Consider the following 16,309-nt stretch of genomic DNA (forward strand, 5'->3'; position numbering starts at 1 on the left):
TACATAACACTGGCTGCAGAGAGCACAGAGCACAGCAGTGTGAGGTCTGATTACACATCTCTCCAGGGACAGTACATAACACTGGCTGCAGAGAGCACAGAGCACAGCAGTGTGAGGTCTGATTACACATCTCTCCAGGGACAATACATAACACTGACTGCAGAGAGCACAGAGCACAGCAGTGTGAGGTCTCATTACACATCTCTCCTGGGACAATACATAACACTGGCTGCAGAGAGCACAGAGCACAGCAGTGTGAGGTCTGATTACACATCTCTCCAGGGACAATACATAACACTGGCTGCAGAGAGCACAGAGCACAGCAGTGTGAGGTCTGATTACACATCTCTCCAGGGACAATACATAACACTGGCTGCAGAGAGCACAGAGCACAGCAGTGTGAGGTCTGATTACACATCTCTCCAGGGACAATACATAACACTGGCTGCAGAGAGCACAGAGCACAGCAGTGTGAAGGATGATTACACATCTCTCCAGGGACAGTACATAACACTGGCTGCAGAGAGCACAGAGCACAGCAGTGTGAGGTCTCATTACACATCTCTCCAGGCATAATACATAACACTGGCTGCAGAGAGCACAGAGCACAGCAGTGTGAGGTCTGATTACACATCTCTCCAGGGACCGTACATAACACTGGCTGCAGAGAGCACAGAGCACAGCAGTGTGACGTCTGATTACACATCTCTCCAGGGACAATACATAACACTGGCTGCAGAGAGCACAGAGCACAGCAGTGTGAGGTCTGATTACACATCTCTCCAGGGACAATACATAACACTGGCTGCAGAGAGCACAGAGCACAGCAGTGTGAGGTCTGATTACACATCTCTCCAGGGACAATACATAACACTGGCTGCAGAGAGCACAGAGCACAGCAGTGTGAGGACAAAACCCCAGGAGAAGTTACATTCTTGGAATATAAATATTGTGGAGATTTCAAAACAGCAGAATAAGAATCTGTAGAGCTGGAAAGGAGAGATCAATCTGCCTCCATACTAAACGTCACTGAGGTCACAGACCAGGAACGGAAGTTTTTTACTTCCGCTTTATGATTGAATTGGCTTTTTTTTATTAGCAGCAAGCCACGAGGGAGCAGAAGCCACGAGGGAGCAGAAGCCACGGGGGAGCAGAAGCCACGGGGGAGCAGAAGCCACGGGGGAGCAGAAGCCACGGGGGAGCAGAAGCCACGGGGGAGCAGAAGCCACGGGAGAGCAGAAGCCACGGGGGAGCAGAAGCCACGAGGGAGCAGAAGCCACGGGGGAGCAGAAGCCACGAGGGAGCAGGAGCCACGAGGGAGCAGAAGCCACGAGGGAGCAGGAGCCACGAGGGAGCAGCAGCCACGAGGGAGCGGAAGCCACGAGGGAGCGGAAGCCACGAGGGAGCGGAAGCCACGAGGGAGCGGAAGCCACGAGGGAGCAGAAGCCACGAGGGAGCGGAGGCAACCAGAAGCAATAAGGGGCAGAAGCAAGGGGGAGCAGAAGTCAGGTCCGAGATGAGCCGGTCCCTGTCCACATGGATATTGGAGATGGACCTTAGGAGACATCCTCACCGGCAGGACCTCCACACAGCCCGTTGCTGCCAGATTGTTGGAGAAGACCACGATCCCGGACTTCAGAGAGTCATCCACAAAGAAGGACACCTTGTCCCCAGGATTCACAGATCCGGACTGAGGGACCGACCCCGCATCATCAGCCGGGGGGGCGCCGGAGAAGATAACCTTATTGAACGGCAGGAGGAGGCCACTGTTCTTCTTACATTTGAAGAACGTTGCCCCTTTATAAGAGCCGTCCATATTCCCGCGACCTTCACCTTCACCCTGTGAGAGAGAAAATATCACAAATCATCACAATCATCTACCACCAGGATGAAGGATTGTAAACCAAGCACCGACACTGGTGTGCGCCCCCTCTGGCAGGATCACAATCATCTCTGACCAGGCCAGACATCTACCACCAGGATGAAGGATTGTAAACCAAGCAGAGACATCCTCTGGCAGGATCACAATCATCTCTGACCAGGCCGGACATCTACCACCAGGATGAAGGATTGTAAACCAAGCAGAGACATCCTCTGGCAGGATCACAATCATCTCTGACCAGGCCGGACATCTACCACCAGGATGAAGGATTGTAAACCAAGCACTGACATCCTCTGGCAGGATCCGCTCTTCTTTTAGCTTCTCATGCCTTGGTTTTTAATGCAAATGAGCCTCAGGGGCTCCAGGCTCCATAGCTGTTAATTAGGCCCAGAGCCCCTCAGGCTGCACAAGGACATAAGAAGCTATAAGAAGAGCGGATCCTGCCAGAGGATGTCAGTGCTTGGTTTACAATCCTTCATCCTGGTGATACATGTCCGCTTAGCCACGGTTAGCTTTACTCCACAAGTTTATACCCAGTCCAGCTCAATTTAAAACCAATTCTGCATTAAAGCCAAGCCTAACCCTATGCCCCGTCCTATAACTAATAACCTAAACCCTCCCCCTCCCCCCATCCTGATTGTAGTTATTCCCCTCCCCCCATATTATAACAATCCAATATCTTTCATCCCTCGCTCAGCCCCATCTCTAGGGACATGTGATGGTAACGCTTCACCAGGCACGCGGGCGTCACCCAAACCTCCTGCCCCGGCCATGACCTCCCATTGTTACTAAATGACAACAATTATGTAAATGACCCCAAATAACTTGTCATATAGAAGGATGACCCACCTCCAGCTCCACCCCAAAGTAGACGGGGGGCAGCAGGGTGCTGCTGTCCAGGGTGCTGCCCACATGGTGGATGAGGGCTGGGTACAGCTTCTGCTCGTGCTCCACCAGGACCCTCTGGCCCACCAGGGCTTGGGTGGCCTGCTCCAGAAGACCCCTCTCCAGGAAGCAGCGGAGCCTCTCGCTGGGGCTGCGGATGGCCAGGAGCAGGGCCGCTTTCCGGGGGCTCAGAGGGTGCAGGGAGTTGACGTCCACATCAATCATCACATTCATCTCGATGGCGGTGACACTGAGGGACTGGGCCGGGGACTGATCCGGGGACTGTGGTTCTGTTACCCTCTGGAGATACGACTCCTCACTCATACAGCAGAGCTGCCCGGGCTCCACCGCCTGAGCCCCTACCGGGACCTTCTCCATCAGGATGAAGTACATGAGGAAGTCGTCCACCTCCCGGGCGTCCTGGGCCATGATGTCCCACAGGTGGAGAAGACCCGAGCCGTCACCTGCAGAGAGGAGCCAGACGTCCTGTGTCACTAATCCCCATAATCCCATCAACGCAGCCATAATCCCAGAGCACAGAACCTAATCCCAGGCCCAACACAAGATAAGACCCAAAGAACTGCAGGTAACAACATGATCTGTACTGTGTCCTGCAGTCCCATGTAACACCACAGATAACACAGTGATATCTCTGAGTACAGATCATGTAGTAGATGTGTCCTGCAGTCCTATGTAACAGCACAGATAACACAGTGATATCTCTGAGTACAGATCATGTAGTAGATGTGTCCTGCAGTCCCATGTAACACCACAGATAACACAGTGATATCTCTGAGTACAGATCATGTAGTAGATGTGTCCTGCAGTCCTATGTAACACCACAGATAACACAGTGATATCTCTGAGTACAGATCATGTAGTAGATGTGTCCTGCAGTCCCATGTAACAGCACAGATAACACAGTGATATCTCTGAGTACAGATCATGTAGTAGATGTGTCCTGCAGTCCCATGTAACACCACAGATAACACAGTGATATCTCTGAGTACAGATCATGTAGTAGATGTGTCCTGCAGTCCTATGTAACAGCACAGATAACACAGTGATATCTCTGAGTACAGATCATGTAGTAGATGTGTCCTGCAGTCCCATGTAACACCACAGATAACACAGTGATATCTCTGAGTACAGATCATGTAGTAGATGTGTCCTGCAGTCCTATGTAACACCACAGATAACACAGTGATATCTCTGAGTACAGATCATGTAGTAGATGTGACCTGCAGTCCTATGTAACACCACAGATAACACAGTGATATCTCTGAGTACAGATCATGTAGTAGATGTGTCCTGCAGTCCTATGTAACAGCACAGATAACACAGTGATATCTCTGAGTACAGATCATGTAGTAGATGTGTCCTGCAGTCCTATGTAACACCACAGATAACACAGTGATATCTCTGAGTACAGATCATGTAGTAGATGAGCCCTGCAGTCCTATGTAACACCACAGATAACACAGTGATATCTCTGAGTACAGATCATGTAGTAGATGTGTCCTGCAGTCCTATGTAACACCACAGATAACACAGTGATATCTCTGAGTACAGATCATGTAGTAGATGTGTCCTGCAGTCCTATGTAACACCACAGATAACACAGTGATATCTCTGAGTACAGATCATGTAGTAGATGTGACCTGCAGTCCTATGTAACACCACAGATAACACAGTGATATCTCTGAGTACAGATCATGTAGTAGATGTGTCCTGCAGTCCTATGTAACACCACAGATAACACAGTGATATCTCTGAGTACAGATCATGTAGTAGATGTCACCTGCAGTCCTATGTAACACCACAGATAACACAGTGATATCTCTGAGTACAGATCATGTAGTAGATGTGTCCTGCAGTCCCATGTAACACCACAGATAACACAGTGATATCTCTGAGTACAGATCATGTAGTAGATGTGTCCTGCAGTCCTATGTAACAGCACAGATAACACAGTGATCTCTCTGAGTACAGATCATGTAGTAGATGTGTCCTGCAGTCCTATGTAACACCACAGATAACACAGTGATATCTCTGAGTACAGATCATGCAGTAGATGTGACCTGCAGTCCTATGTAACACCACAGATAACACAGTGATATCTCTGAGTACAGATCATGTAGTAGATGTGTCCTGCAGTCCTATGTAACACCACAGATAACACAGTGATATCTCTGAGTACAGATCATGTAGTAGATGTGTCCTGCAGTCCTATGTAACACCACAGATAACACAGTGATATCTCTGAGTACAGATCATGTAGTAGATGTGACCTGCAGTCCTATGTAACACCACAGATAACACAGTGATATCTCTGAGTACAGATCATGTAGTAGATGTCACCTGCAGTCCTATGTAACAGCACAGATAACACAGTGATATCTCTGAGTACAGATCATGTAGTAGATGTGTCCTGCAGTCCTATGTAACAGCACAGATAACACAGTAATATCTCTGAGTACAGATCATGTAGTAGATGTGTCCTGCAGTCCTATGTAACACCACAGATAACACAGTGATATCTCTGAGTACAGATCATGTAGTAGATGTGTCCTGCAGTCCCATGTAACACCACAGATAACACAGTGATATCTCTGAGTACAGATCATGTAGTAGATGTGTCCTGCAGTCCTATGTAACACCACAGATAACACAGTGATATCTCTGAGTACAGATCATGTAGTAGATGTGACCTGCAGTCCTATGTAACACCACAGATAACACAGTGATATCTCTGAGTACAGATCATGTAGTAGATGTGTCCTGCAGTCCTATGTAACACCACAGATAACACAGTGATATCTCTGAGTACAGATCATGTAGTAGATGTGACCTGCAGTCCTATGTAACACCTCAGATAACACAGTGATATCTCTGAGTACAGATCATGTAGTAGATGTGTCCTGCAGTCCTATGTAACACCACAGATAACACAGTGATATCTCTGAGTACAGATCATGTAGTAGATGTGTCCTGCAGTCCCATGTAACACCACAGATAACACAGTGATATCTCTGAGTACAGATCATGTAGTAGATGTGTCCTGCAGTCCTATGTAACACCACAGATAACACAGTGATATCATGTTACATAGGACTGCAGGACACATCTACTACATGATCTGTACTCAGAGATATCACTGTGTTATCTGCGGTGTTACATAGGACTGCAGGACACATCTACTACATGATCTGTACTCAGAGATATCACTGCGTTATCTGTGGTGTTACATGGGACTGCAGGACACATCTACTACATGATCTGTACTCAGAGATATCACTGTGTTATCTGTGGTGTTACATAGGACTGCAGGACACATCTACTACATGATCTGTACTCAGAGATATCACTGTGTTATCTGTGGTGTTACATGGGACTGCAGGACACATCTACTACATGATCTGTACTCACAGATATCACTGTGTTATCTGTGGTGTTACATAGGACTGCAGGACACATCTACTACATGATCTGTACTCAGAGATATCACTGTGTTATCTGTGGTGTTACATAGGACTGCAGGACACATCTACTACATGATCTGTACTCAGAGATATCACTGCGTTATCTGTGGTGTTACATGGGACTGCAGGACACATCTACTACATGATCTGTACTCAGAGATATCACTGTGTTATCTGTGGTGTTACATAGGACTGCAGGACACATCTACTACATGATCTGTACTCAGAGATATCACTGTGTTATCTGTGGTGTTACATGGGACTGCAGGACACATCTACTACATGATCTGTACTCACAGATATCACTGTGTTATCTGTGGTGTTACATAGGACTGCAGGACACATCTACTACATGATCTGTACTCAGAGATATCACTGTGTTATCTGTGGTGTTACATAGGACTGCAGGACACATCTACTACATGATCTGTACTCAGAGATATCACTGTGTTATCTGTGGTGTTACATAGGACTGCAGGACACATCTACTACATGATCTGTACTCAGAGATATCACTGTGTTATCTGTGGTGTTACATAGGACTGCAGGACACATCTACTACATGATCTGTACTCAGAGATATCACTGTGTTATCTGTGGTGTTACATAGGACTGCAGGATACCTCTACTACATGATCTGTACTCAGAGATATCACTGTGTTATCTGTGGTGTTACATGGGACTGCAGGATACATCTACTACATGATCTGTACTCAGGGATATCACTGTATTCTGTGTGCTGTTACATGGGACTGCAGGACACATCTACTACATGATCTGTACTCAGAGATATCACTGTTATCTGTGGTGTTACATAGGACTGCAGGACACATCTACTACATGATCTGGAGATATCACTGTGTTATGTGTGCTGTTACATGGGACTGCAGGTGTAGTGTCTGCGCTGGGCACTAGGCTGCAGTGTTGTGCTGTGTAGTAGTTGTGGATATTCTTAGTTGGGGATTTCCCGGCTCTTTGGGTTTTCTCTTTGATGTTTGTTGTTTCCGGTTTATAACTTTTGTATCTTTATACAAGTAAAATATAATAAACAATGTATCAGCAGAGAGGAAGTAAAGGAAGAACTACCACCCCCAGCAGATCCTGATAACAGCGCAGGTGTGCAGTGCAGTGACAGGCTGACACACTGTACCGGACACACAGCTGCAGTGTGTACAGTACGGAGGGGCCCGGGTACTCACTGTTGTCGCCCCCCGTGTCCTGTGCGGGCGGAGCTCCGTGTTCTGGGCCCTCAGTGTCTCCCCCAGGAGCCGTGTAGACAGGGGCGGGGCAAGCAGACACCAGACCAATCTGAGGCGAGAGGGGCGTGCGGGGCGTGGTTTATTTTGAAAGGAGGCGAAGCCCCGAAAAACGAAACTACAACCTTCCCAGGACACAGCAGAGGAATCCCATCATCTCACACACTGACTGTATCTAATCCCATCATCTCATACACTGGCTGTATCTAATCCCATCATCACACATACTGACTGTATCTAACCCCATCATCTCACACACTGACTGTATCTAATCCCATCATCTCATACACTGACTGTATGTAATCCCATCATCTCACACACTGACTGTATCTAATCCCATCATCTCACACACTGACTGTATCTAATCCCATCATCTCATACACTGACTGTATCTAACCCCATCATCTCACACACTGACTGTATCTAACCTCATCATCTCACACACTGACTGTATCTAATCCCATCATCTCACACACTGACTGTATCTAATCCCATCATCTCACACACTGACTGTATCTAATCCCATCATCTCATACACTGGCTGTATCTAATCCCATCATCACACATACTGACTGTATCTAACCCCATCATCTCACACACTGACTGTATCTAATCCCATCATCTCATACACTGACTGTATGTAATCCCATCATCTCACACACTGACTGTATCTAATCCCATCATCTCACACACTGACTGTATCTAATCCCACCATCTCACACACTGACTGTATCTAATCCCATCATCTCACACACTGATTTATCTAATCCCATCATCTCACACACTGACTGTATCTAATCCCATCATCGCACACACTGACTGTATCTAATCCCATCATCTCACACACTGACTGTATCTAACCCCATCATCTCACACACTGACTGTATCTAACCTCATCATCTCATACACTGGCTGTATCTAATCCCATCATCTCACATACTGACTGTATCTAACCCCATCATCTCACACACTGACTGTATCTAATCCCATCATCTCACACACTGACTGTATCTAATCCCATCATCTCATACACTGACTGTATGTAATCCCATCATCTCACACACTGACTGTATCTAATCCCATCATCGCACACACTGACTGTATCTAATCTCATCATCTCACACACTGACTGTATCTAACCCCATCATCTCACACACTGACTGTATCTAACCTCATCATCTCATACACTGGCTGTATCTAATCCCATCATCTCACATACTGACTGTATCTAATCCCATCATCTCACACACTGACTGTATCTAATCCCATCATCTCATACACTGACTGTATCTAATCCCATCATCTCACACACTGACTGTATCTAATCCCATCATCTCACACTGACTGTATCTAATCCCATCATCTCATACACTGACTGTATGTAATCCCATCATCTCACACACTGACTGTATCTAATCCCATCATCGCACACACTGACTGTATCTAATCCCATCATCTCACACACTGACTGTATCTAACCCCATCATCTCACACACTGACTGTATCTAATCCCATCATCTCATACACTGACTGTATGTAATCCCATCATCTCACACACTGACTGTATCTAATCCCATCATCGCACACACTGACTGTATCTAATCCCATCATCTCACACACTGACTGTATCTAACCCCATCATCTCACACACTGACTGTATCTAACCTCATCATCTCATACACTGGCTGTATCTAATCCCATCATCTCACATACTGACTGTATCTAACCCCATCATCTCACACACTGACTGTATGTAATCCCATCATCTCACACACTGACTGTATCTAATCCCATCATCTCATACACTGACTGTATGTAATCCCATCATCTCACACACTGACTGTATCTAATCCCATCATCGCACACACTGACTGTATCTAATCTCATCATCTCACACACTGACTGTATCTAACCCCATCATCTCATACACTGACTGTATCTAACCCCATCATCTCACACACTGACTGTATCTAACCTCATCATCTCATACACTGGCTGTATCTAATCCCATCATCTCACATACTGACTGTATCTAACCCCATCATCTCACACACTGACTGTATCTAATCCCATCATCTCACACACTGACTGTATCTAATCCCATCATCTCATACACTGACTGTATCTAATCCCATCATCTCATACACTGACTGTATCTAATCCCATCATCTCACACACTGACTGTATCTAACCCCATCATCTCACACACTGACTGTATCTAATCCCATCATCTCACACACTGACTGTATCTAATCCCATCATCTCACACACTGACTGTATCTAATCCCATCATCTCACACACTGTCTGTATCTAATCCCATCATCTCACACACTGACTGTATCTAATCCCATCATCTCACACACTGTCTGTATCTAATCCCATCATCTCATACACTGACTGTATCTAATCCCATCATCTCACACACTGTCTGTATCTAATCCCATCATCTCATACACTGACTGTATCTAATCCCATCATCTCACACACTGACTGTATCTAATCCCATCATCTCACACACTGACTGTATCTAATCCCATCATCTCACACACTGACTGTATCTAATCCCATCATCTCACACACTGACTGTATCTAATCCCATCATCTCACACACTGACTGTATCTAATCCCATCATCTCACACACTGACTGTATCTAATCCCATCATCTCACACACTGACTGTATCTAATCCCATCATCTCACACACTGACTGTATCTAATCCCATCATCTCACATACTGACTGTATCTAATCCCATCATCTCATACACTGACTGTATCTAACCCCATCATCTCACACACTGAAAGTATCTAACCCCATCATCTCACACACTGACTGTATCTAATCCCATCATCTCCCACACTGACTGTATCTAATCCCATCATCTCATACACTAACTGTATCTAATCCCATCATCTCATACACTGACTGTATCTAATCCCATCATCTCACATACTGACTGTATCTAATCCCATCATCTCATACACTGACTGTATCTAATCCCATCATCTCACACACTGACTGTATCTAATCCCACCATCTCACACACTGACTGTATCTAATCCCATCATCTCACACACTGACTGTATCTAATCCCATCATCTCACACACTGACTGTATCTAATCCCATCATCTCACACACTGACTGTATCTAATCCCATCATCTCACACACTGACTGTATCTAATCCCATCATCGCACACACTGACTGTATCTAATCCCATCATCTCACACACTGACTGTGATAATAATATTACTCCTCCACAGTTTGTTTGTTGTATATATATATATTTTTTTATTCTTTCTTTGTGTTTCATTCTGCCTGTTATAAATCATTAGGCTCCATTTGTTTAAGATCAGCCAGGAAGGTGAGCCTAGCAGGGTGGTTATAAAACCCCAGGGAGTCTATGCTTGATCAGAGAAGCATGGTCTTCTAAGTGGTAAAATTAACACCTCTCGGCCAGAGTAGTCTAGTTAGTGGGGGATGAAAAGAAGCCAGAGACTGCATGTTTTTCCCTCCAAATTCAGACAAAGGGGAATATCATAGCTGCCCATAACTGGGACATAATTCATAATTATAGGTCCCAAGTTACACAGGACAGTTATGGGGTCTAGACACACTCCTGGTCTGAAAATCAGAACATTAGCTGCAATGGAAGGCAGCCAATAGCAGAACACCCCTGATATTAGGCTAAGACACCCCGAGTTTGGTATGGGGTTAATGGGAATAACATGTCCGTTTGGTTGGAAGCCATGGCACAATTGTGCCATCTCCCAATCAAAAGTTATGGGATTCTGATAAAAACCCAGACCCAAAAAGTAGCTCACTGATGGGAGGGGGATAGAAAAATCCCCCTCACAGTGACATCACAGCCAGGGGTGGGGGTCAAAAATCACCTGGGCTTAAATTAATGAAGCAGCCACATAGTAGTGTTCAGTCTGGGTGACTCTATGACAATAGAAGGCTGGATCGATGCTTATGCCCTGTCCTCGGGCCAAAGAATTTCTTCCTATTTCACTAGCAAGAATTTTTTGTTTCCTCTTCTCCCATAACTGTTTGTAAGTATTGTATGTGTATTGTTTTAATCCTTTTTTTTTATTTTATCTGACAATTGAATTCTTTGAGTGTACTGCATTTTTATGTAAATTAAAACTTTTTAATAAGCCTCTGCTTGTAGCCTTAGAGAATCTGAGTCTCTAAAGGGAATCACGTTACCAGAGGTCATTATTAGCATAGTCCATGTAGTAAGCGATTGCATGTTCTGTGTGAGTTTATAATTGTAATATCGTGTAAGTAGTGAGTGCATGTGCTGAGTTATCATCAGGGTGCATTGTCTGTGTGGTTGAGGTGCCTACGGCCTTCTTTGAGCAAGTAACTCGTGGGTGGTGGCAGTGTGGCTGGGGCGGAAATTCTGTGGAGTAAATTTAGCGTAAGGACGCCATTTTGTGGAAGTGGGCGGAGCTTAAGGGCTAAATTCTGGGACTCCATAGAGTAGGTATCCCCGTGTGTGAACTCCGGTGAGTCGGGTTCGTGACACTGACTGTATCTAATCCCATCATCTCACACACTGACTGTACCTATCCCCATCATCTCACACACTGACTGTATCTAACCCCATCATCTCACACACTGACTGTACCTATCCCCATCATCTCACACACTGACTGTATCTAACCCCATCATCTCACACACTGACTGTATCTAATCCCATCATCTCACACACTGACTGTACCTATCCCCATCATCTCACACACTGACTGTATCTAATCCCATCATCTCACACACTGACTGTACCTATCCCCATCATCTCACACACTGACTGTATCTAACCCCATCATCTCACACACTGACTGTATCTAATCCCATCATCTCACACACTGACTGTACCTATCCCCATCATCTCACACACTGACTGTATCTAACCCCATCATCTCACACACTGACTGTATCTAATCCCATCATCTCATACACTGACTGTATCTAATCCCATCATCTCACACACTGACTGTATCTATTCCCATCATCTCACACACTGACTGTATCTAACCCCATCATCTCACACACTGACTGTATCTAATCCCATCATCTCATACACTGACTGTATCTAATCCCATCATCTCACACACTGACTGTATCTAATCCCATCATCTCACACACTGACTGTATCTAATCCCATCATCTCACACACTGACTGTATCTAATCCCATCATCTCACACACTGACTGTATCTAATCTCACACACTGACTGTATCTAATCCCATCATCTCACACACTGACTGTATCTAACCCCATCATCTCACACACTGACTGTATGTAATCCCATCATCTCATACACTGACTGTATCTAATCCCATCATCTCATACACTGGCTGTATCTAATCCCATCATCTCACACACTGACTGTATCTAATCTCATCATCTCACACACTGACTGTATCTAATCTCATCATCTCATACACTGACTGTATCTAATCCCATCATCTCACACACTGACTGTATCTAATCCCATCATCTCACACACTGACTGTATCTAATCTCACACACTGACTGTATCTAATCCCATCATCTCACACACTGACTGTATCTAATCCCATCATCTCACACACTGACTGTATCTAATCTCACACACTGACTGTATCTAATCCCATCATCTCACACACTGACTGTATCTAACCCCATCATCTCACACACTGACTGTATCTAACCCCATCATCTCACACACTGACTGTATCTAATCCCATCATCTCACACACTGACTGTATCTAATCCCATCACCTCACACACTGACTGTATCTAATCTCATCATCTCACACACTGACTGTATCTAATCCCATCATCTCACACACTGACTGTATCTAACCCCATCATCTCACACACTGACTGTATGTAATCCCATCATCTCATACACTGACTGTATCTAATCCCATCATCTCATACACTGGCTGTATCTAATCCCATCATCTCACACACTGACTGTATCTAATCTCATCATCTCACACACTGACTGTATCTAATCCCATCATCTCATACACTGACTGTATCTAACCCCATCATCTCACACACTGACTGTAACTAATCCCATCATCTCACACACTGACTGTATCTAATCTCATCATCTCACACACTGACTGTATCTAATCTCATCATCTCATACACTGACTGTATCTAATCCCATCATCTCACACACTGACTGTATCTAATCCCATCATCTCACACACTGACTGTATCTAATCTCACACACTGACTGTATCTAATCCCATCATCTCACACACTGACTGTATCTAACCTCATCATCTCACACACTGACTGTATCTAACCCCATCATCTCACACACTGACTGTATCTAACCCCATCATCTCACACACTGACTGTATCTAATCCCATCATCTCATACACTGGCTGTATCTAATCCCATCACCTCACACACTGACTGTATCTAATCTCATCATCTCACACACTGACTGTATCTAATCCCATCATCTCACACACTGACTGTATCTAACCCCATCATCTCACACACTGACTGTATGTAATCCCATCATCTCATACACTGACTGTATCTAATCCCATCATCTCATACACTGGCTGTATCTAATCCCATCATCTCACACACTGACTGTATCTAATCTCATCATCTCACACACTGACTGTATCTAATCCCATCATCTCATACACTGACTGTATCTAACCCCATCATCTCACACACTGACTGTAACTAATCCCATCATCTCACACACTGACTGTATCTAATCCCATCATCGCACACACTGACTGTATCTAATCCCATCATCTCACACACTGACTGTATCTAATCCCATCATCTCACACACTGACTGTACCTATCCCCATCATCTCACATACTGACTGTATCTAATCCCATCATCTCACACACTGACTGTATCTAATCCCATCATCTCACACACTGACTGTATCTAACCCCATCATCTCACACACTGACTGTATCTAATCCCATCATCTCACACTGACTGTATCTAATCCCATCATCTCACACACTGACTGTATCTAATCCCATCATCTCACACTGACTGTATCTAATCCCATCATCTCACACACTGACTGTATCTAATCCCATCATCTCACACACTGACTGTATCTAATCCCATCATCTCACACACTGACTGTATCTAATCCCATCATCGCACACACTGACTGTATCTAACCCCATCATCTCACACACTGACTGTATCTAATCCCATCATCTCACTCACTGACTGTATCTAACCCCATCATCTCACACACTGACTGTATCTAACCCCATCATCTCATACACTGACTGTATCTAATCCCATCATCTCATACACTGACTGTATCTAATCCCATCATCTCATACACTGACTGTATCTAATCCCATCATCTCACACACTGACTGTATCTAATCCCATCATCTCACACACTGACTGTATCTAACCCCATCATCTCACACACTGACTGTATCTAATCCCATCATCTCATACACTGGCTGTATCTAATCCCATCATCTCACACACTGACTGTATCTAATCCCATCATCTCACACACTGACTGTATCTAATCCCATCATCTCACACACTGACTGTATCTAATCCCATCATCTCACACACTGTCTGTATCTAATCCCATCATCTCACACACTGACTGTATCTAATCCCATCATCTCACACACTGACTGTATCTAATCCCATCATCTCACACACTGACTGTATCTAATCTCACACACTGACTGTATCTAATCCCATCATCTCACACACTGACTGTATCTAACCCCATCATCTCACACACTGACTGTATGTAATCCCATCATCTCATACACTGACTGTATCTAAACCCATCATCTCACACACTGACTGTATCTAATCCCATCATCTCACACACTGACTGTATCTAATCCCATCATCTCGCACACTGACTGTATCTAATCCCATCATCTCGCACACTGACTGTATCTAATCTCACACACTGACTGTATCTAATCCCATCATCTCACACACTGACTGTATCTAACCCCATCATCTCACACACTGACTGTATCTAATCCCATCATCTCACACACTGACTGTATCTAACCCCATCATCTCACACACTGACTGTATCTAATCCCATCATCTCACACACTGACTGTATCTAATCCCATCATCTCGCACACTGACTGTATCTAATCTCACACACTGACTGTATCTAACCCCATCATCTCACACACTGACTGTATCTAATCCCATCATCTCACACACTGACTGTGTCTAATCCCATCATCTCACACACTGACTGTATCTAACCCCATCATCTCACACACTGACTGTATCTAATCCCATCATCTCATACACTGACTGTATCTAATCCCATCATCTCACACATCGACTGTATCTAATCCCATCATCTCATACACTGTATCTAATCCCGTCATCTCACACAGACTGTATCTAATCCCATCATCTCACACACTGACTGTATCTAATCCCATCATCTCACACACTGACTGTATCTAATCCCATCATCTCACACACTGACTGTATCTAATCCCATCATCTCACACACTGACTGTATCTAATCCCATCATCTCACATATTGACTGTATCAAATCCCACCATCTCACATACTGACTGTATCTAATCCCACCATCTCACACACTGACTGTATCTAATCCCATCATCTCACACACTGACTGTATCTAATCCCATCATCTCACACACTGACTGTATCTAATCCCACCATCTCACACACTGACTGTATCTAATCCCATCATCTCACACACTGACTGTATCTAATCCCATCATCTCACACACTGACTGTATCTAATCCCATCATCTCAC

At 44.8% G+C, this 16,309-nt stretch overlaps 1 protein-coding gene across 1 annotated transcript in view; it reads right to left on the reverse strand.

Moving 5' to 3' along the window:
* LOC140110290 (ubiquitin carboxyl-terminal hydrolase CYLD-like) overlaps nucleotides 1–7,538 on the reverse strand; it is a 36,999-nt gene extending 29,461 nt beyond the window's left edge. The window contains exons 1-3 of the mRNA XM_072132135.1: nucleotides 7,449–7,538; nucleotides 2,732–3,231; nucleotides 1,574–1,840 (exon numbers count right to left, since the gene is read on the reverse strand). Coding sequence (XP_071988236.1) covers nucleotides 1,574–1,840; nucleotides 2,732–3,196 — 732 coding nt within the window. The 5' untranslated portion in view covers nucleotides 3,197–3,231; nucleotides 7,449–7,538. The remainder of the gene's footprint in view (nucleotides 1–1,573; nucleotides 1,841–2,731; nucleotides 3,232–7,448) is intronic.
* Between the last annotated feature and the right edge of the window lie 8,771 nt (nucleotides 7,539–16,309).

The sequence above is a fragment of the Engystomops pustulosus genome, unplaced genomic scaffold (genome assembly GCF_040894005.1).
Source record: "Engystomops pustulosus unplaced genomic scaffold, aEngPut4.maternal MAT_SCAFFOLD_240, whole genome shotgun sequence".
Classification (NCBI taxonomy): domain Eukaryota; kingdom Metazoa; phylum Chordata; class Amphibia; order Anura; family Leptodactylidae; genus Engystomops; species Engystomops pustulosus.